The sequence below is a fragment of the Gekko japonicus genome, unplaced genomic scaffold (assembly GCF_001447785.1).
Source record: "Gekko japonicus isolate JY-2015 unplaced genomic scaffold, Gekko_japonicus_V1.1 scaffold87, whole genome shotgun sequence".
NCBI classification, from domain to species: Eukaryota; Metazoa; Chordata; class Lepidosauria; order Squamata; family Gekkonidae; genus Gekko; species Gekko japonicus.
The window spans coordinates 1,637,894-1,660,353 of NW_015164184.1; the positions used below are offsets into that span (position 1 = coordinate 1,637,894).

The 22,460-nt window shown below is 43.9% G+C and overlaps 1 protein-coding gene across 1 annotated transcript in view; it reads left to right on the forward strand.

Moving 5' to 3' along the window:
* Nucleotides 1–6,914: 6,914 nt before the first annotated feature.
* Nucleotides 6,915–22,460, forward strand: part of UBE2V1 (ubiquitin conjugating enzyme E2 variant 1) — a 27,905-nt gene continuing 12,359 nt past the window's right edge. Inside the window, exon 1 of the mRNA XM_015408126.1 lies at nucleotides 6,915–7,004. Coding sequence (XP_015263612.1) covers nucleotides 6,983–7,004 — 22 coding nt within the window. The 5' untranslated portion in view covers nucleotides 6,915–6,982. The remainder of the gene's footprint in view (nucleotides 7,005–22,460) is intronic.

Below are 22,460 nucleotides of genomic sequence, written 5' to 3' on the forward strand. Positions count from 1 at the left end.
AGCTCTTGGGTCGGTCTCTCCTTTTCCCTTTAAACAATTGCTTGAAGCAGCTGTGGCCCCAGTGGCATGCTCCGGGGCTTGAAATCCAGCTCAGGTTCTGACACAGCACCCATGTGGAGCTTGTCACTTCCCCCATCTGCCCTTTTTGTGACTGCTTGACATTTTTTTAAAATTTCATTCTCTTCCCACAAGTTCAGATGAGATCAGGCCTGAAGGGAAAGCTCAGAGCAACTTCTGGGACATTCTCAGAGATGCCTGTCTTACTGTCCTCCCTATACAGTGTCCTTTCAACTTCATGTGGTTTGCACAGGCGGAACAACTGAAGCAGCATCCTTGGTGATTCCTTCTTCCCATAGAATGCTCATACTCCAGTTATGGACAAACCTCAGGGTAATGCAGGGTCCCAAGGGCTAATGCTTGGAAATGAACAGCTGTAGATGAATAATACAGAATTTTTTAAGCAGCATGAAAGTTTCTAGAAGACTTGTAAACATCTCTATTTAACAAAGTCCTGGACAGAAGTTGTAAAAGCATTCTTGGTTAGGTTTTATGGCACAAATTGGGTCTTATTAATACTCCAATGCTAACTGTGGGCTAAAATCCATCTGTACATAAAGGGCTTCCACCTTGTGTGCTGGCTGCTAGACACGGGCCATGAAGAGAGGATTTATTTAATTTATACCCCGCCCTCCCTGCTGAGGCAGGCTCAGTGTGGCTTACATAACATAATACACAAATAACAGTTAAAATCCACATAAAATCATCTAAAAACAGTTCAAACAATTCAATATCATTAGGTGCTAGCGATGACCGATTAGATACTTAGCAATGGCATACTGTATGAGTGCAAGCAAATGTAACAGTGTTCTGCTCAATGATCTTCCTAATATGAGCGGGGGTACATACTTGTAGATGTCAAAGCCAAGGGACTGGGCTCTGTAATTACAATAATTGTTGGTAATGGTGGCGGCTGTTCCTTAGTTAAGGCCTGGTGGAAGGGCTCCATCTTGCAGGCCCTGTGGAACTGTAGGGGACCCCGCAGGGCCCTGATCTCTTCCAGGAGCTCATTCCACCAGTGCGGAGCCACCACTGAGAGGGCCCTGGTAGTCACCAGCCTGGCATCCTTGGGACCTGGGAGGGCCAGTTGATTTTGAGACCCTAACCGTAGTGGTCTCTGGGATATGTGTGGGGAAGGAATGGCAGCAGGGCACACTGTAGTGGCAGAGCTGGGCAGAGCATGGCCAGTGGCGGATATCAATGCTATCTGGTTTGTGGGAAGGAAGCAAGGTGAGGACCACTCTCTTGATGCATCTGTGAAGGACCCCTGGTTTGAGGTCATTTAGTTCCTCCCCTTCCCCTTGCTGCCTTTAAGCCCTTTATTTTGAGCTGGGGAATCAATGGAATAACCCATACTGAACCTGAGATGAAAATAAGAGGCAGGCAGGTAAAGTAATGAACGGAAGGCAATACTTCACTGGCAGGATCAAGACTATGAAGACTAGGAGAGGTTAGAAGCAGATGAAGGTGAGGAGGCTGCTGAATGTAACTAATGGGAAGCTGGGTGAAGGTTTCTGGAGCCGCCCTGCACCATCTGAGCCTCTTCTCAATGGAGTCAAGAGCGAGACTTCAGCCAAAAAGGTCAGGATGGAGTGGAATGTACTAGAGTGACAGGTGACAAAGGGCAGTCTATCCCCTGCTAGTTCTTCTTCTGTACCATGCTAATCCAATTACATTTTCTGTGCATTCAGCTGTTCTTTTGGTCTTAAAGACAACCGCTGGATGAAATCAATAGTTTTGAGCTTGGTAGAGCAACACTCTGTCTAGGTATAAGGCGGCTTCACTTACATTTATTTCAGGGTCATGGTTAATAGTAGTACAAGGCTGATCTCTACAATACCCAAAAGTTCTAATCTTCGCAAATGGTGGAAGTTTCTGTAGAAGTGAGTGGTTGAAATATCGTTCCTTCATTTCCCTGCTTTAAGCGAAACTGCTTTTTGTTTGGCGGAGGGCCCTTTCGCTGGCTACCCCCACGACAAACCGCATTTGTTTGCAGCATGCACAAACCGGAGGTTGTAGCAGTGCTTGCCCACTCTCCTTCACTTTGCAGGGGAAGCACAGATAAAAAGCTTCCGGCTTTCAGAAGTGTTGAATCACACCTTGATTTGCTGTCATGTCCAAATGCAGGTGTATGGGTAAGTTGGGAGCTGTCCTCTCCACCAACCAGGAATCTAAAGGAGAGGGATGGAGGAAGCACCAAATGAAGACCAAGCCTCTGTGCCCATCACAGCCATGTAGCTTTGCTTGAACACGTGAATGCCTTCAGTGATGGAGTTGCCAGAACAGGCAGGGTAGTAACAGAGAATCGGGAAAACAGGTCTTCCCAGACGTGTGGCCTGGTGGGATATAGTGCAATTGATAAATGCCTAATGAAGTGACTCCGTGTACATACAAGTGTTTTGGGATTAATTTTAAAAAACTTTTAGTGGTTCATCTGACATTTTTCGACTTCAGTGTTTCTCCTTGGTGTTCTGAGTGTCTTAAGTGTGTATGTGCAAGCCTTTTTTTTCAAGCTAATGTCATAGTTTTATAATTTCAAAAGTGGAAATTCCTGGCATGAATCTGCATTCGAACATCAACCCAGGACTTAAATGTAGAAAACGTACGGGCAAGTTCCTTGGGTGACTGGGGACTCCTGCTGGGGACGACTGGATATTACAATACACAAATGTAAATTGGGGTAAAAGAGCTACTTTAGGCATATCGTTGGCTATTCTGCCTAATTGAATGTCTTCTTTTCTTTTTTTTTGGTGCTTTAGAGTGAACACCCACATAACAGTACCTCAGCCTGCTTTGGAAAGTGTTTAGCTTCAAATGTGGTTTGTCTTTTAGTATCTGTGTAGGGGGAAAGTCTTGGGAAAACACAAGCATAAAACCTCTTCAGATCCACAGAACTACCTGCGCAGTTCTTCACATCCTGTCTACAGTGTTTTATTTTGTCAGGAATGTTTTACCATCCACTGATACTTACATAGGTTTAACAATGTTTTTTTTTTGTGTGTACACACATATGTATCATAAAGGGTGGGTATCTTGCTAATAAAAATAATCCTCTGCATCCTTAAGTGTATCCAGTCCCCTGAAATCAATGAGGGGAGAAGCAGGAGTTAAACTTTTCATCCAGAAGGGCCCAGGTTCAATTCCAGGTAAAGAATGGTAGGTAGTAGACCTCGGGGAAAGACCTTTCTCTGTGTGAAACTGTAGGGAGCCACTGCCAGTTAGAGGAGAACAGTGAGCTATGTCAGTGAATAGTCCAATACATGCCAAGTCAGCTTCTTATGTTCCGTGGACACACAAGTCGCAGCATTTGGCTGTACAGCTTGGGCTTTCTGATACTGAATGGGAAGTAAGCCCCACTCTGCTCAATGGTACTACTCTTAGTAAAGTGTAAAGGGCTGTGGCTTTGCATAGGGGATGAAAGCATCCCACACACCATATCTCAATAACCTTTAAGAGTACTGGGACCAGGAACATTATTTCAAGGGACATTTTGGACAGGATGGGGGAGGCAAGAAAATTACACTCCTTGTGCAGAAATCTTTGCGCCCTTGGAAAAACTGGTGGATCCAACCTGAGGGTGTGTGTGTGTGTGTGTTTTTAAAAGAAACAGCAAAGCTATTAAATCAACCTGACCATTATATCTGAAAACTGATAACCCATCCATATGCTTCTCCAAATAAAAATACTGAAATCTATGGCCCTGGATTAAAGATAGGGAGGGAGAGGGTTGAAACTGACCTGCCTAAATTTAGCTGTGGAGACATTACCTGAATCCTTCAACAAGCTCACCCTTAAATGAATGGCAATGGAGTCATTTTAATACTTGGTAATAATAAGTAGCATTTATAATAACGATTAGTTTTCTGTGTTCAAAGCACTCCATATATTCTGTAGTCCTACTTGTAAGGTGGTGGGAAGTGCCATCAAATCATAGCTCACAAGGCAACCCCATAGGATTGTCAAGGAAAGAGGTGAACAGGTGGTTCGCAATTGCATACCTCTGCATAGCAAATCTGGACTTCCATGGTGGTTTTCCATCCAAGTACTAACCAGGGCTGACCTTGCTGAGCTTCCAAGATCTGATGAGATCAGGCTAGCCTGGGCTATCCAGGTCAGGGCTCCTGTAATGTAGACTAGTGCTGTTATCCCCATCTTACTGACTGGAGATCTGACTGCTTCTTGGTGAATCTGGTAGGATTTAAACCTGGGACTTCCTAGATCACGGCTCATTTTAAGTTACTATGTTCTGTGGCCAGGGTCCTCTGCATGGTGCTGTCGCTGCCCCTGTCAGAGATCAACTTGATGAAGGCCATCTCTGTTGAACTTTCTCCTCACCCTCTGCCCTCAGGGGAACTAGTTATTTCATAGTATGTGCAGGTTTGGTCAATAGGAGACACCAGCAGCTATGTAGAAAATGGGTCATGTGCATTTGAAGGTGTTTTAAAGAGAGGTGGATTGTTTATGGTGTTGAGATTCATAGTGTAGGACTAGGCCCTAAGACAACTGGGTTCGAATCCCTTCTTTTCTACAGAAGCTTGCTGGGTGGCCTTGGGCCTCTCAGCCTAATGTACATCACATGGTTGTTGTGAGGAGAAAATGGAGGAGAGGCAAACAATGTGATAAGCTGCTTTGGTTCCCTATTATGGAGCAAAGTGGGATATAAATAAAAACACTTAAATTGTGGGGATTCTCAGAAGCCGCTTCAAGGTTTTGCAATGAAAAGACTGATGGACTTCTAGAACTCTGGAACCATTTCTGCTATAAATCTACTGTATTAAAAAGCCAAATAAAATGTGATGGATGGGCTATATGAATGAGCACTATTGACAAAGGTGTTACCTTTTTTTGCTTCTTTTGCACACCACTGATAGGCTTGTCCTCTATGCATGTGTGGACTCCTTTTTCAGAGCCCTTTAAAGTTCTGAGAAGCAGTTTAGTGCCAGGACCCACTAACACATTACGAAGTCCTCATGTTCCCAATCTGACCACCCAGATATGCACTATGAATTTCATGCCTGATAATTCTGAGGGGTACCTCGGCCTGATTCAAATTGAGATGACAAAAGAGAGTAGGTTTTTAAACCTTGCTTTTCGTTACCCTAAGGAGTCTCAAACCAGTATACAATCACCTGTTCTCCCTACAACGGGTACCTTCTGAGGTAGCTGGGGCTGAGAGAGTTTTGAGAGAACTGTGACTGGCCAAAGGTCACCCAGCAGGCTTCATGTGGAGGAGTGGGAAATCAAACCTAGTTCTCCAGATTAGAGTCCGCCACTCTTAATCGCTACACCACACCGGCTGTCTGGGACTATAGCACTAAGGGAGAAGGGGCTTAAAAAATTTCTCCCACACCCTTTTCCTGATCCAGAGCTGCAAGGGAAATTGCCCTTGAGGAAATTTATGTATCAGTACATGTAATTTCCAACATGCTGTTTCAGGATGGGAAAAGTATATGGCCTTAAGCCTTCACCCTACATGGGTGGTCCCAATTTGGGACTGTGCATGCCTGGCCCCAGGCAGCCAAATTAGCACCAGGAGGACTTTATAACTGGTGTATTGGCTGAGATTAGATGAGTTTACTGAGGCAAAGAGGTAGATAAATATTTGATAGTGGCTATCACCACACCTTGTGGTCTTAATCGCTACACCACACTGGCTGTCTGGGACTATAGCATTAAGGGAGAAGGGGCTTAAAAAAAATCTCCCACACCCTTTTCCTGATCTGGAGCTGCAAGAGGGAAATTGCCCTTGAGGAAATTTATGTAACAGTACATGTAATCTCCAACATGCTGTTTCAGGATGGGAAAAGTATATGGCCTTAAGCCTTCACCCTACATGGGTGGTCCCAATTTGGGACTGGGCATGCCTGGCCCCAGGCAGCCAATTTAGCACCAGGAGGACTTTATAACTGGTGTATTGGCTGAGATTAGATGAGTTTACTGAGGCAAAGAGGTAGATAAATCTTTGATAGTGGCTATCACCACACCTTGTGGTAGTTTTAAGAATTGCTTCTGCACCCAACCTATCATTTATTGGTGTAAGTCGCTACCACAAGATGGCTAATTTGTGTGAGTCACTACCACAAGATTGTAATTAAGGCTGTAATCCTTTAAAAAACCCCACGTTTTCCTGAGAATAAGCCCCATGGAATAAAATGAGGCTTACTTTTGAGTAACCATGCAAAGGGTTAGAAGACAAATTCGTGGTTTAGGAACAGCTATTAGCCACAGTCCCTTAATTGGACTGCCTTCTGAATCCCAGCTGTTGGGAGGGAAATCAGGGAAGCGCCCGTGGATCACGTCCTGCTTCCGAGTTTCCTTGACAGCACCAATCCTTTGCATGTTTACTCGGAAGTAAGTCCTACTGCGCCTTTACTCACAGGTACGCGTGTTTTAGATTACCATCTTGTAGGCTTTTATTGACTATGCGATTCTGGACTAGATGCCTCAGGGTCAGTTTCAATAAGTCGCGTCTTATAGTTTCGCTTTCCTTAGCAGTTGCATCTGAACGAAGTGAAACGTGGTTGATCAGTTGTACTAAAAAAATCGGCGGGCCTCTCTTCGCAATAGCCAGCCGGCACCAACACCATTGCTTGAGTTGAAAAACAAGACAGGAAGCCGCTTTACTCTGCGGCTCCTTTATCCAAAACGCCGAAATTTCGCCCTCCCGAGCTTCTCCTTTCCTCAGACGAAATACTCGCACCGGAAAACAAAAAGGATCCCCGCGTGTCGCAGCGCGACGCTTCGGCCGGCGCAGCCCAACCTCCTGCTTCCTTTCGTTTCTTTATTTCCCCCTTTCCTGCGCCCTCCCGCCTCGCCTCTGGCCCGCCCGCTCGGGAGCCATTGATCATCGCCGCCGCAACTCACTTCCCGCGTTGAGGTGACGTGGGCGGCAGGGAGGCCGGGCTCGCAGCGACAGCGGCGCAAGATGGCGGCCACCACGGGCTCGGGTGAGCGGGGGACCGGGGAACCGAGGCCAGCCTGCCCGGTCGAGGGGGAGCGGCTCGCGGCGGAGGCGGCCCCGAGGGGAGGCAGAGGCTCGTTTCCCCCGGGTCCTGGCGGGGAGACGCAGCGCCGGGCCCGACGGGCACTCCAGAGCCGGGGCTCGCCGCCTGGGTGTGTCGGGGCCCGAGGGGCGGTGGCCAAGGAGGCTCGAATGGGGGTGCTAGGCTGGGAGAGAGGAGGCGTTGGGGGGAAGGCAGCTCGGGGGTGGAAGGAGGGAGGTTGGGGCTCTCCATGGGTGTGTATGTGGGGAGGGAGAGTGGTCGGCCCGGTCCTCCCTCCTTGGACCGGGGAGCGCCTCATGGCAAGGAAATGGTGGGGGGACTCCGAAGGAAACGTGTTGGGTAAGGGAGACTGCGTTGGCTAGTTTAGCTGAATGGAGCTTCCCTGGCTAGAGGCACTGTACCCTTGAATACACGCAGTGTGGAGGGAGGAGTTCGGTTGACTAATGCGAACGCAACGCATATGGGCTGGTTAGCTTGGATTCCTGTTCAGAGGCAGAATACCCCTGGATGCGTGTTGGTTGGGTTGGGTGTGTGGAAAGAGGACGTGTTCAGGTTATCTGAATGGAACTTCCGGAGCTGAAGGCAGGACGCCTCTAAACCTGTGATGTTGGAGGGCAGAGAGAATTGAACAGTTTGGCAAAATGGAACCTCTAGATATGGAAGCAGTGTGTCTGCATAAGTGGTTAGAGAAGAGCAAGAGTCCAGTAGCACCTGAAAGACTAACAAAATATGTGGCAGGAGGTGATCTTCCGTGAGTCACTGCTCTGAAGAAATGAGCAGTGACTCATGGAAGCTCATCCCCTGCCACATATTTTGTTAGTCTTTCAGGTGCTACTGGACTCTTGCTCTTTTCTACTGCTACGGACAGACTAACACGGCTGTCCATCTTGATCTGTCTAAGTGGTTAGAGAACATATGTGGGAAGATGGTATATACTGTGTTTCCCCGAAAATAAGACACTGTCTTATATTTATTTTTTCTCAAGAAGACACACTAGGGCTTATACCACAAATGCATAGAAATCCTGCTAGGGCTTATTTTTGGGGTAGGGCTTATTTTCGGGGAAACAGGGTATTAGCCGCAGGCAATATATCTTGAGTTTTGAAAGAAAGAGTGTTAGGTTGGTATATCACAGGGAACGATATGTATTAGCCATGTTAGTTATGTGAAATTTCCATATTCAGAAGCAGCATACCCCTGAAGACCAGCTGCTGGGGTGGCAGATACTAAGGGAAGGCCTTGTTGATTATGTCTGTGTTTCCTGTTGGCATTTGGCTGCCTGCTGTTGGAAGTAGGCTGCTCTGCTAGATAATTTTTAATCTGATCCTGGAGGGCTTCTCTAATTTTTATTTTCAAAAACCAGGTTGGGTGGAAATGGTTTCCTGGATGGGGGTGTGGAGAAGGGCTGAGATAGGATGGCAGATATGGGTTTTACGGAGAATTGGGGTGAATTGCTTTGTAAGTTAGCTATGCTTTGTGTATTTTTTTTGCCAGAACGGCATTCTACCCTAATGGCGGTTTCCAAAATGGGGTAGCCATAGTGGCTGACAGACTGAACGGTGGGGGGTGGGAGGTGTTCAAATCTGACTCCTTCTATAAGCCTGCTATTGGATAATTAAGCTTCTGTCTCTCAACTACAGTGGCCTCCCAGCTTGTACTGTGGTTCTATATTATTTTACAGTGTGAAATTTAGTAAGGTAATGTATTGCAGTACCTTAGGGGGAAAACAACACTTTTGCCCCTGATTTGCCCCCTACCCCCAGCACAGTTTGGTTTCTAGAAGGTGCTAGAGTGTTTGATGGGTTTAGGCTGGATTCTTTTGCTGTTGGATAGTTCTAGGCATCTAACGGTATCTTACACTGAGTCAGACCACTGATCTTTGTAGCACATTATTGTCTATTCTGATAAATAATGGTGCTTCAAGAGGTCTTTCTCAGCATCTGCCACTGAAGATGCCGGGGGGACTGGAATTAGGACCCTCTAAAGGCAGAGCAGGTACTGTGTCTTTGAGTTTTGTGTCATCCTTTTCTGGAGTTTCCGTTTGTACAAGGAGTGGGTAGAGAATATTCAGAGGCATAAGAGAATCCTGCTGCAATATAGTTGGAAGGGAATAATGCCATCCATTTCTGGTCCCTTTGCTTTCCTGTCTGTAGGCAGCTGGATCTGGGAGGTATGAATTCAGGTGCCTCTGGTGCTGTGGTTTAGAGCAAGTCACCCTCTCTCCATCCCAGTTTTCCCCCCAGTAAAAAATTTGAATAATAGTGGAGTAATAGTGACATACTTCACTGGGTGATTGTGAGAGTGGGCGTGATAAAAACAGAACTCAGATTTGAAAACTGAAACCCCTATTGATGAGCATTGATTTGCAGTAACAGAGGTCTCATAGGCTTTTTCTTTAAATATAAAGGCAGAAAAATGGGAAATATAGCAGGATTTCCTGGGCTGGAATTTTCTCTTGGGTGTTCACTTACAGGCAGATCGTTTATATTAGCTTGTTGATTGTTTAAGATGCTGGATTATCTCAGTTGTGATCTCCAGTAGTAAACTGTACCTTAGAAGAGTATTCCTAAAGTAAACTAGAGCTGGGGTAAGAAAAGATGCTAACATCCTGAAACTAATATAATTTGTAAAGTATAAGGTCAAGTGGAGAAATTGCAAGCCCTGTCCTAGGATAGAAGTCTGGGATAGCACATCTGTAGAGAAAGAAACTAATTTTTATGCTCAGAATGGAAAGTGTGCTTCATGATAAGAGAATACTCAGAGGCAGAAGCAAATCCTACTAGAATATAGTTGGAAGGAAATAATGCCATCCATTTCTGGTCCCTTTGTTTTTGAGTAATGGTTATTATTTGTATAGCAAGAAACTAGATGCAGGTGACAGTGGTTGTGAGTTGAGGGGCTTCCTTTAGCAATGTAAGAGTTCTCATTGGAATTCTGAATAGAAACAAGGGGATTACACATTTCAAAAACGCTGATGCAGACACTTTCTCACCCTCTGTAGCCAAAGCACACAGGAGGCTAATTTGGTTCATTTTTACTGACCGGCAGAGAGCCTGGAATTGTCCCATATAATGCATTTCCATGCTTAAAGGAGAGTTCTGCCACCTTCGTCAGTGGATTATGCTGGCTGCAGCATATTTCTCTTAAGGAATATACCTTATTCAGCCTCTACTCTAATGCTCAAGGTAACTTTTAAAAGTCACTTGGGAGGTTATCAGCTAATAAAATGCCAAAGCGGCCTTACCTTAATTCTTACTGATGTGATAATCAACTTTCCTCTTAGGGTTTTCCAGCCATATATTCACCTTCTCCTGTATTTTTTGCCTGCTGGATATAATCAAGGCATTTTAGATTATTAGACAAAATCTGACAGAGGAAATGCTCAGTGTTCTAGATTGGCGGGCTTCTTCTCAAATCTAGCCAGCCCTCCTTGAAGCTCTGAGTGGTGTATTTAGATGCTGTCCTTTTAAAAGTAACTTTATCAGAGAAAATAATACATAAAATTGTACATTACCCATACTTTCATATTTGTATTATGTGAATAATATCCAGTTCTTCATAAATCTGTTGGTTAGATTGCTCTTCCCTTTCCTCTTATAATAGACTAACCATTTTAATAATGCTACATTCCAGATTTGTCTGCACCATCCCATCAAACATGATGAGGTTGTAAACTTCAATTTTGTAGTAATGTATGCTCTTGCAGCTGCTGTTGGAACTGCAATTAGTTCTATATTGCCTTGTCCCACACATTAAAAAAAGCAGGTGGTACTATCCCCTTTTTATCCTCACAATAACCCTTTGAAGTAGGTTAGGTTGAGTGTGATGCCCAAGAAAAAAGCAAGAGTCCAGTAGCACCTTAAAGACTAACAAAATATGTGGGAGGGGATGAACTTTCGTGAGTCACTGTTCACTTCTTCAGCAGTGACTCACAAAAGTTCATACCTTGCCACATATTTTGTTAGTCTTACAGGGCTTTTTTTGTAGAAAAAGCCCAGCAGGAACTCATTAGCATAATAGGCCACACCCAACAGCAGAAACTCATTAGCATATTAAGCCACACCCCCATGTTGCCAGAAGTGTGGTCATCCAGCCACACCCACCTTTTGCTTCTTATTTTGTTTACTTTGTTGTCAAAACCCAGGGCTTTTTTTTGTAGCAGGAACTTATTTGCATGTTAGGCCACACACCCCTAATGTAGCCAATCCTAATGAGTTTCTGCTGTTGGGTGTGGCCCATTATGCTAATGAGTTCCTGCTGGGCGTGGTCAACTCAGGAGCCAGCCGGTACTCCGTTCCTGCCCAAAAATAGCCCTGGTCTTTAAGATGCTACTGGACTCTTGCTTTTTTCTACTGGTACAGGCAGACTAACACAGCTACCCATCATGATCTATCTCAACGATTGGCTCAAAATTACCCATTTTGAGAATTTCTGATCTGGGGTCCAAGTCTGACACTTGAAGCACCACTTGACAAGGTCTTCTACCTGTTTCTCCAGGACAATTAATTTGGTTGAACAAAATAGTTTTTGCCAAGCCCACTGAATAAATGCTTGCACTTAGTATGAAAGTGATACCTTCTGCGTAAAACCTGTGTATGAATCACTAAAAGCACTTTTAATCTTAAAACAATACTCACATTTTACTTCACTTTTCTGTACTTGGATTTCCTACTTTGCTGGGGTTAGAATGGAACTGTGAAATTGGTTTTACTTTCACATTCTTTTTTTAAGTAACATTAGCACAGAGGCATATTTGAACACATGTTTAAATATGTGATATACAGGAAATAATTTTTGCATAAGGAAATAAAAAGCAGTCCTTGGCTTGTAGCTCTGCCCTTCACTTTAGGGTTTCAAAAGGGAAGTAGGGTTCACAATATTTTGTAAAATGGCAGCTGATTACTTAATCACACTTCAGGACTGCATTTGGTGGAGGTCTCTTCTATTTTTGTTATAAAGCCCACTTTTTTCACCATCCAGAATTGAAATGTTGCCACTCTAGTGCTTTTCAGTCTTCAGATTTGTATCAGTTGTATTATTATTTTTAAAAAATAGAAATGGGGAATATATAGTAAGAAAGAGATTCTGCAAACCCCACTAGTCCTGGATTCACCAGATAAGTTGATTGTGTGTGTTTCAGGAGGACCCTATTGCTTTAACATTTTCTTGGGTAGACATTCCAATTTTAGGATATTTTTCCTATAGCCACCATTTTCTAATGTGGCAGCTATGGTTATTTTGATATAATCAAAACCTTTGCTATGGAAAGTAAACATGTACCTCCGTAGTAGCTCCACTGTATATATCATTTGATAATATCACAGCATGCTTTGTACAATGCTTGATCGCCCAGTTTGCTTGGGGTACTATGCAGTGATCAGCCTCCTCAGTACTACTACTGATTTCCTTAACCCCAGTCTTCTCGTTATTCAAGTATAGCACTGCAATGATAATCTTCAGTAGTTGCATCGAACTCTCTGTCAAGGCAGGCGAAAGGCTTTGAGGAGCACACGACACTGGGACTGTAGAGTTAGCAAATATCCGACCTCAACTCCTGTTCAGATGAGCAAGTTCTGCATCTCTCACAGAATAAAACCAACCTGCAGCAACTTGCCTGTCAAATGATTCCTGGTCAGTCCAAAGAGGCACAGATACCTGTTATTGCAGTTGGGATGGTCATTGATGACAAGGTTATCACTGCAGCACTGCACTTGAATCATGAGAAAGCTTTTGTTCCAAGGATGCATTTGATGTTCTGAACCAGTGCTCGGAGTCAATAATGATCTTGATGAGGATGAACAAGCTGGAGCTCAGTCCTGACAAGACAGAGGTTCTCTGGGTTAGTAGCAAGGCAGACCAGGAACTTCATATCTCTCCTGTCTTGGATGGGGTTATGCTTCCGTTGAAATTCACAACCTAATATGGCTACTTGACTCAGTAGTCGCCTTAGAAAACCAGGTGGCTGCAGTGGTCTAGAGTGCTTTTGTCTAGCTTCAGCTGTTGCATCAGCTGCGTCCGTTCCTGGGTTGGTGAGATCTAGCCACAGTGACCCATGCCTTAGTTACATCTAGACTGGACTATTGCAATACAGTCTACTTGAGGCTACCCTTGAAGAGTGTTTGGAGGCTGCAGCTAGTGCTGAACACTGCTGCTGGACTGCTGGGTGGGGCCAGCTATCGGGGGCACGTGATACCAATATAACAGCAATTATGCTGGCTACGGAATCCACTCTCCAGCCCAGTCCAAGGGGCTGGTTTTGACCTTAAGAGCCCTACATGGTTTGAGACCAAGGTATCTGAAGGACCGTCTTCTCCCATAGGTTCCTGTGGTGGAGAGGCCCTCCTGATTTTCCCATCAGCCAAAGAGGCTCGTCTGGTGGGCGCATAAGAGAGGGCCTTTTTGGTGACAGCCCCATGATTATGGAACTCCTTCCCCAGGGAGATGTGCCCGTCCACCTCGTTTTTGACCTTTAGGCCGCAGCTGAAGACAGTTTTATTTAGGAACGCATTTCATTAAACCGATCCTAAACTGTGATTTTAAATTTTGGTTTTAAGTTTTTAATATATAATTTTATCTATTTTATTAATATTGTAAGCGCTCTGTAAGGAAGAAAGGCAGCTAGTGAATATTTTAAATAAATAATAAATTAATGCTGTTATTTAAGGCAGCAGAATAGTTTTCTGCACTTTAACTCTTCTGCTGCATTATGTCCCAATGTAACAGATATTGAAAAAAAATTCTCTAGATTTATCCCCCCCAAAATATTACAAAGCTTAAAAATAAGACTTTGTTTTGTTTTTACAACAAAAGGAATAGTGTATTCAGCTTTATCGACCCTCAAAACATACAGTTTGACACCAATATGAGCACCTTACAAAAATGTGAAAAAAGATCCACCATCTTGGAAAATGGCAGCTACAAGAAAAATGGCTGTCTCTACAATGAATGTAATAGTGTATTTGGCCATACTGACCTCAAAAGCATATGCTAAGACACCAAGATGAGCATCCTACGTGAATTTTAACTATCGGAATGATATAGTCGCCATCTTGGAAAATAGTGGCTATGGGAAAAAGTCCCCAAATTGGAATGTCTACCCAAGAGAATTTTAAAGCAATAGTGTCCAGAATAGACACAAATTCTCTATACATATATGGAAGGGTATATGGTGGGTCCAAGACTACACCTGTCCTCTTTTTGCAGCCAAGCTCCCCCAGTTTGGGGTGTGTGTGTGTTAAATGCAGTGCGGCTACCAGAAAGGCAACTGTGTATAATGTAAAAGAAGTGGAAGGAAAAAGAAAATGGGGTTCAGGAGACAGATGAAATGAGTATTACACTAGCCCAGGGGTGACCAAACTGCGGCTCCCGGCAGGGTGGCTGGGGAAGCGAATGGGAGACATGCTTTTTCTCCCTCCCATCTATTTGCTTTTTTTCTCTCTCTTTCTTTCTACCTCTTTCATTCTTTCTTTCCACCTCTCTCTCTCTCAGACACATAAATATCATTAGCAATATCTGTTTTTACCCTTTTGTTTTTTATTTTTGGCAGTCTCATTTAATGTTAGTAAAAAGCAAATCTGCATATTTTTAAATAAAAACGTGTGAGTAATATTCATGTTTTGCAGCTCTCAAACATCTGACATTTATTCTGTGTGGCTGTTACGTTGAGCAAGTTTGGCCACCCCTGCACTAGCTGAAAAAAGAAGTTAACATATAGCCTGAGTGTTTTTTTAAAAAAGATAGAATGCCACCTATAATGATGGTAGACCTTCTGACACTTTCACATTCATATGGCAGGATTTTCTCTGAATCCTGAGTACTTGCACCAGCATGTCTATCTGTGCTATTGGTGTTATACCATCACAGTGCCAGCCAAATGCTACACATAGTGTTCCACTGTGCTGGTGTACAAGTTGGTGTGTTCTCTCAAGTACTTACTTGACGTTACAGGAAATTCTTGGATTGGTCTGTTTGTATAAAAGTTGGGGCTAATGTGGGACTTCATGTCCTTTCATCCTGTCAAGCCTACATTCCCTTAATCCTCTGCAGCTGCTGACTTTGCAGTTTACAGTTGACTGGAGGAACAAGGCAAAATGACTTTTCTTCTGTCTGGTCCCCCCCCCCCCCGATGGCTCTGAGGTCCTTCACTGAGAGATACTGTAGGAAATGTGCTTCCCACCTGTCAAGACAGCAGAGATCCAGCTTTGGTGAGTGGCTTCCACGTGGCAGAATAAGTGTGGAAAGCCAGAACTTGTCAGCTCCCGTACATTCAGATGATATCGTTAAGCAGCTGCGACAGGCCTGCCAAGATGCATTGAATGTGTCTCTTTTTCAGTAAGTGGGAAAACAAGGTGTGCATACGCACTCTTGTGATTTTAAAGGGGAAAAGAGCATTGCTTGGTTCCATGCCTTCCTCTCTGGCTTGCTGAATTTGACAGGAGGGGAAGAAAAGCCACCAGGCCAGAGTTGTCTGAACTGTTCTGGTTGTTCAGTTTTGGTCATGGAACAGTGCATCCGTGTATTGACTATGCTATATGAGTCTCTTACAAGCCTACAGTTTGAAAGTAAGTAATCAAAGCTGAACCATAAATGTCGGGTGTCTGGTTTGGACAGTTTCTAATAAGTTTAAGTAATCAAAGCTGAACCATAAATGTCCGGTGTCTGGTCCTACAGCATAGGTTTGGACAGTTTCTAATAAGTTTTGAAGTAATTTGAGAGTTGACTGTGCTGTTGCTCTTCATTTCTTCTTGCTGTTCTTCATTTTTTCTGTATTACTCAAATATAATAACCCCAAGGGATTGTTGGAATAAGGGACCAAGCAGAAGTTGCCGCTTCAGTTCATAGGATGGGAAATGGTGCGGTAACAGCAGTGGGTGAGATGTGGTCATATGAACATGAAGCAGGGGTCTGGCAGTTTGAGATCTTCTTAGCTGAAGACGCTGGGGATTGAACCTGGAACTTTATATATGCAGAACATGTTCTCTGAGCTGTGGCTACTGAGCGATGCACCTTTGGCATGCAAGTATTTGCAAGGGAGAGGGGAGTCACTGTTTCATTTTCTGTTCTTCCACATGCAGAGAGTAGTGGAGAAGTCACGAGAGTCCTGTAACAGATTCAGTCAAGATGGCTCCTTTTTAACACACCAGCTCCTACAACAAGCTAGGGAAACCCAGCAGCTTTAAACAAGGGGACAATATTCTTCGTGGTGCTATGCAAATACTGCTAGGGGCGTTGCGTTGAAATTTACATCATTACCTCAGTCTTGCACTGAGGGTTGATTTGCAAAGCCTAAATGTGCTTTCAAGGGAAATTTGCATCTCGAGAGAAAATACAAATGGAAATGACATATCATCCGTTTCAGAACAACAACAAAAAAATTAGGTTTCAAAGTGTGCATACAAGGTATTGCTTTTTGATGACAGAACACTTAGTGCTGAACATTTCAGGTGGGTAGTCGTGTTCATCTATAGTAGTAGAACAAAATTTGAGTCCAGTAGCACCTTAGTGACCAACAAAACTTACCAGGGTATCAGCTTTTGTGAGTCAAAGCTCCCTTCATCAATGGAAAATTTTGTTCCTCTTCAAGGTGCTACTGAACTCCATCCTTCTAGATTAGTTTGGCTGAGACGTTTGCTTGGGGCATAATGGTTTGTTGGCCCAAATCCCACCTTGACTGACGTCAAATGGCAGTGCTGGGGCATTGCCGTATGAGTCTTTGGTGATCGTGCTGGGGACCTGCTGTTTGAATGTTTGGTGCATATGCGGTAGAGTCTTGCAGTGTTCCAGGTTTGTCCACCATCTATCCAAAGCTGTGTCAACATCCATGTGTTCTGTAAGTCTGGCTGTAGATCATATCAATCTGTTTGACAGGAGCTGACAGCTCAGAATGTCAGTAGAGCTGGCTCCAGCTGGTTCTGTCTAGTTGAGGGCAGAGCTAATTAACAGTGCCTCAGCATTGGGTCCTGATTGGACAATGCTAGTATAAGTATGATGCTGTACAGTGTGCCATCCTTCCTGATGGAAACCTGGTGTCTGCGTGAGCATTTTGTCGTTCTGTGCAATATATTGGTGGAGGCTCGTGTAAATAAATTGTATATAGTTTTACACCAAGCCTATAAGACTTACGTCGTCTTTGATACTCTCACACCACTCGCAGCCTACAGTGGGCTAGCACCGCGCAAACCTCGACAAGCTGCTGGAAGAAGAGTTCTGTGGGTGTTTACCAGAGAGGTTGTCTTTTCTGTTGCGGCATCTCATCTTTGAAACGTCATTCTCACTGCTGTTTACCAGGTGTCAGATTTGTTGAGTTTTAAGAGGCAGGCAAAAAACTTACTTTCCCAGGCATTAGTCTGGATGGTGGTGTCTGGTTCTGGTCTCCAGCGCCTTGATTGCTGTGGGGGTACCTATTGGTGCTGTTTTATTGACGGCCACTTGCTCTGACTCAGTAGTATGCTGTCTCTGTTCATGTTTTGGCAAAGGTCCTGTAGCTGTAATTTTAGAATGTGTAATTTTACAGTACGGCAGTTTTATGGGTGATTTTTTTTTTATGCTGCTGCTTGCATTTGGGTTTTATTATATTACTTGTTTTGTTTTAATTGATGGAAGCAGCTTTGGGATGTTTTTTTAAACAGAGTACAGAATGAAAATGTTTTCAGCTGAAGTGTCCAAAGAGAACCTAAAAATAAATTGACTCAAATGGCAAATTTGTTTCTGTTTTTAAATTCATTCATTGATATACTAGTTTCCATTCATGTAGAATTAAACATAGTAAAAAATCTTGTGTTAAATCTTACATGATCATTTCAGGCTATTTTACTCTCTGCTGAGTTGGAAGAAACCAAAAAAGGAGAAGAAGAGAAGAGATTGGATTTATACCCAGCCCTTCACTACCCAAGGGAGTCTCAGAGCGGCTTACAAACTCCTTTCCCTTCCCCTCCCCATGACAGACACCCTGTGAGGTGGGTGGGGCTGAGAGAGCTCTGACACAAACTGCTCTTTTTCAAGGACAGGTGCAAGTGGAGGAGTGGGGAATCAAACCCGGTTCTCCCAGATTAGAGTCCGCACACCGATTCCTCTTCTTCTTGCTCCTAGAGTACCTGCCATTGCTTATAATTAATGATGGGATTGGAGTTGGTTGGCAAGATCTACCAGCAGTCAAAATCACGAATATCTAGCCTGATTGCTTATCTTACAGAGAGACTGTAATGTACATAGGAACCTACTTAGAAAATTCTTGTGTATGAAGGAATGAAACAAAAAACGATGGTAGAAAATCATACAATATTGTTTACTTCTGTTTGATTGGAGGCCTGCCCATTTTTTATACTGGCATTAAAGAAGTTGTAATATGTTTGTATAGTACTTATTGAACAGTGGGTTGGATGTGAAAAATGTTCAGTCTTACCTGATGGATGATTCCTACATTTTGTGCTGGTGAAAGTTGTGGGAAGTTACTTCGCAAGTGGGTCCTAAAGACTATGGCAAGTCTAGAAGTGGATCCTGTTTCAAAAAGTTTCACATGTGAAAATGGCTGGGGGGGAGAGACAGGAGCCTCCCCCTCCACAGCATCATTGGGACTAAGAGCCTGTTTGGGCTCTCCTTTTTTTTAAGAAGCCATGCAGGGACCACACATTGGGTCCGGGGAGACAGTAACATATTGTTTGGCTGTAAGACTCCTTCCGTTGCAGAAAGACTTAATGGAAGGCAGCCACTGGGTCTGACTTCTGTCTCTCGGCGCGGCTAGTCAGTGCTCTGGGGAGTCCACAGGCAGAGCATGATGGAGATAACTAAATGGGATCTAATCTGGAGGTTTGATTCCCCACTCTTCTACATGCAGCCAGCTGGGTGACCTTGGGTCAGTACAGTTCTTTCAGCTCTCTTAGTCCCACCTACCTCACGGGGTGTCTGTTGTGGGGAGAGGAAGGGGTATAAAACCAGTGCTGCTGCTTCTGTATGTTCACAGGGAGGATAGTTGATTATCTGCTGCTAGGGATGAACAAGGAATGGGTATCGCTAGCAACACAAGTTTGTCTAACCCTTAACATGATTAGTGTTACAGACCAGTATTTGTTGGTTGAATTATTGCATACACAGTGTGTTCCCTGTACTGGTAGCTAACAGTAAGTGTGGGCTGGGGAAGTCACATCATGATGATGTCATGTTATTCATTCTGTTATACTAGACGTTACCAGGAAGAAAGGTGAATGAGGCACGGGGTGGTGGCTGCAACATTGGTCCTTTGACATCTAGTTCCACCCTATTTGAGATAAAGAAGTATAAATGTGAAAGTGGCAGGTGGTGAAGGATTGTTGGGAAAGGCAGGTGATGATTCTTAGTCGTGTTACTATAGAAGCACCTGCTATGGGTGGAATAACAGAAGGGGGGGGAGCTGGAAAACCAGTTTTTGGATCACAGCTGTAGCAGTCTAAATTTTAGTTGTTATAAATTCTGGTATAAAATCATAATGCCGTAGAATTTGTCACTGGCTTGGATCCCACCTAGATTTCTGCAGACATAGGTGGGGATTTTTGCCAGTTCCTCTTTCCTGCAGCAGCCCCAAAACACCCTTCAAAATGCTGCTACTACTAGGTGGGGACCCTCAGGAATTACTTGGGGGCATCAAAGGTCTCCTGCTGGATGGGGGAATCAGTGAAAATCGCCCTCCCTCATTTTCAGCAGAAGTCTATTGGCTTTCATTTTTGCCTTGAATTCAGACTAGTAAGGACAGGACCACCGTTTTAAGTTATGGGTGGTAAACAATTAAATGTCAAAGTTGCCCATTTTAATATTGGGTTTAACTGTGTTTCTAGTTGGCATGAAGCCATAGAGATGCAACTTAGATGACAGTTTTTATCTTTCATTGTATTTTTACCCTTTTCAGCCAGGAGTACCCTTCTAACCAGCGTACAGTGATTTACAATGTAGATACAAATAAAAGATGCTTGGGTGAGCTGTTCTTAGCTGGGTCTAGTCCCAATGCAAAGTGTGTGGCTTCTTCTGCCCCTTCTTCCTTTTACTTGATTTTATCTTCTTTTGCTGAGTTGAGCATTTATTGTTTGGTTTCTACTCCTGATAGTCTAATCTAGTAAAGCTTGACCTCGTACTAGCTTTTTATGCACGTTGAGCTCACTGTCACTGCCATATCGATTGACCTGCTCTCATGTTCAGTCTCTTGCTCACACAACTACAGCCTCATCCAAAGGCAGGTTGATTGCTTCCTTTCTCATTTTCAGGTCTGTGTCAGGCCCTGTTAGTTTTGGGCACTGTCCTGTTAATATTCAGTTATTTAAAACAATTGTATTCCCACCGTTCTCCTAAACCCCCATGTATAATCATGCCCATGGCCGATTTGACTGTGGGGGAGTAGCTTGCCACAGCATTTGTGGAAGATGGTCATTTGTGCATCCAAGGGTGGGGTGAAGCCCAAGCCAAGTTTCCTCTGTATGTGCTTCCACCAGCCTTTGGCTCTCAGCCCTGCCTGGGGAGCTTCCTTGTTGTGAATTCTGTGCCTTAAAATGAAACAACTAATCTTGAGGCTGGGCTCAAGAAGAAGAAGAGATTGGATTTATACCCTGCCCTTCACTACCCAAAGGTGTTTCAGAGCTGCTTACATTCTCCTTTCCCTTCCCTTCCCCTCCCTACAACAGACACCCTGTGAGGCAGGCGGGGCTGAGAGAGCTCTGACAGAAACTGCTCTTTTTCAAGATGAGCTCTTATCAGAACTATGGCTTGCTCAAGGTCATCCAGCCAGGTGCGAGTGGAGGAGTGGGGAATCAAACCTGGTTCTCCCAGATTAGAGTCCTCGCACTTAACCACTACACCAAACTGGCTCTTCTAGTCGATAAGATGGTGCAGGGTGTAGAACGTCCATTCATCAGCAGCTGTCAAGAACATGAAGGAAAAGTTCATGGAAAGGTTCCAAAAATTGAAAAGTTTGACATTACCCACAACAAGGGGAATGGTTGGTGAAGATGACAGAACCTGCAGAGATGGCTAAAATTCTTTTATCAGGGGAAAAAAGACATTATCTACATTTATTGTTAACTGGAAACCCCTTATAGACTTTTTGCATGAAACGGGGGGGAAATGAAATGATGATTTTCGGATTTGATGATTGGGGGGGGGGAATTAGGAATTACTCTTTTGTAACAATAGAGTAAGTGTTAAATTTGTAGTTTTACACATGCTTGTTGTAGAGAAAATCGGAAGCCATGTCTTTACATTTCTTTATATTTTCCCTATTTATTTATATATATTTAAAGAACATGAAGGCAGATTTTGGAGCTGGTCGTACAGTTGAAATCCCAGACCTACTTGAGCAAGACAGTCTGAGGGTTTGAACTGGGAGGCCACTGTCTTATCTCCATCCCCACCACCTGTGTGTTTGAGTTTTGTACTGGTGGTTCTGTTCATTTTTTTTAGATAGCGGTATTCCCAGTGTACTGTATTGTTTTAAAATGACTGTTGTAAGCCACTTTGGACATCTGGTTTTTGCAGGGAGAGAAAAATAATGGCAGGGAGGGAGACAGCAGACTAAAGCTATACTTTCCCCTCTACTATTTGTAGTGCTTGTATAGACGTGAAAAGAGGATAAATTTTCTTCCCTTTTCAGATTGCAGTCAGAAAATGAGAATTGTTGTGGGGTCGTTTTTTCCCCTCTTGCAAATACACTCCGAACCCAAATTTTCTTCTCCTGTGCCCTGTGTATCCAGTTAAAAAGACTTAGCTGATATTTTTTTCAGGTTTCAGGGCTGCTGTTCTGAAAAATGTAGTGCTCTACATAATTTTTAGCAGTGTTCTCCAAACTGCGCAGAAATGCGTGTTTGCAGGAGGTAAAATAAATTGGATTATTGGAGTGTTACTACTGGGACAGCCACACTCCTGGACACATAGCAAATGTTGCTCTGTAGGCAGATGCTGACTCTCCTGCAGATTTTGGTGAACAAACGGATTTAGAGAGAAGATGACCCAGATGGTCCCTTGGTTATGATGGGCCCACAAAACATTATTAGCAGTCCTTAGCTTGGAAGGTAACAGGTAGCCAACACTGCTAACAAAGCATGGGACTAGTATTCTTGACAACTTCCCCATCTCAGTAAGCGGGCTGTAATATCACTCAGTGGCTGCAACTTCCAGAGAGTCTTCCAAGCTACTCGAAGATCAAGTGTGTTGTAATAATTGGTCCTTGCTTTCTTGGAAAGGAGTGCAGTTGGCATGTCAGATACAAGGATAGCAGAGGAACAGAGATAGTCAAAGCTGTAGTTTTATAATGTCAAATACCTGATGAGGTGATGGTCAAGGATTAACTGGGGGAGGGAGTAGAGATGTAAAATTTCCGGAAATTTTGAAGCTCGAAAAAAACCCCGTTTTTTTGGGGGGGGGGGGAACGGGATTTTTCGGCGG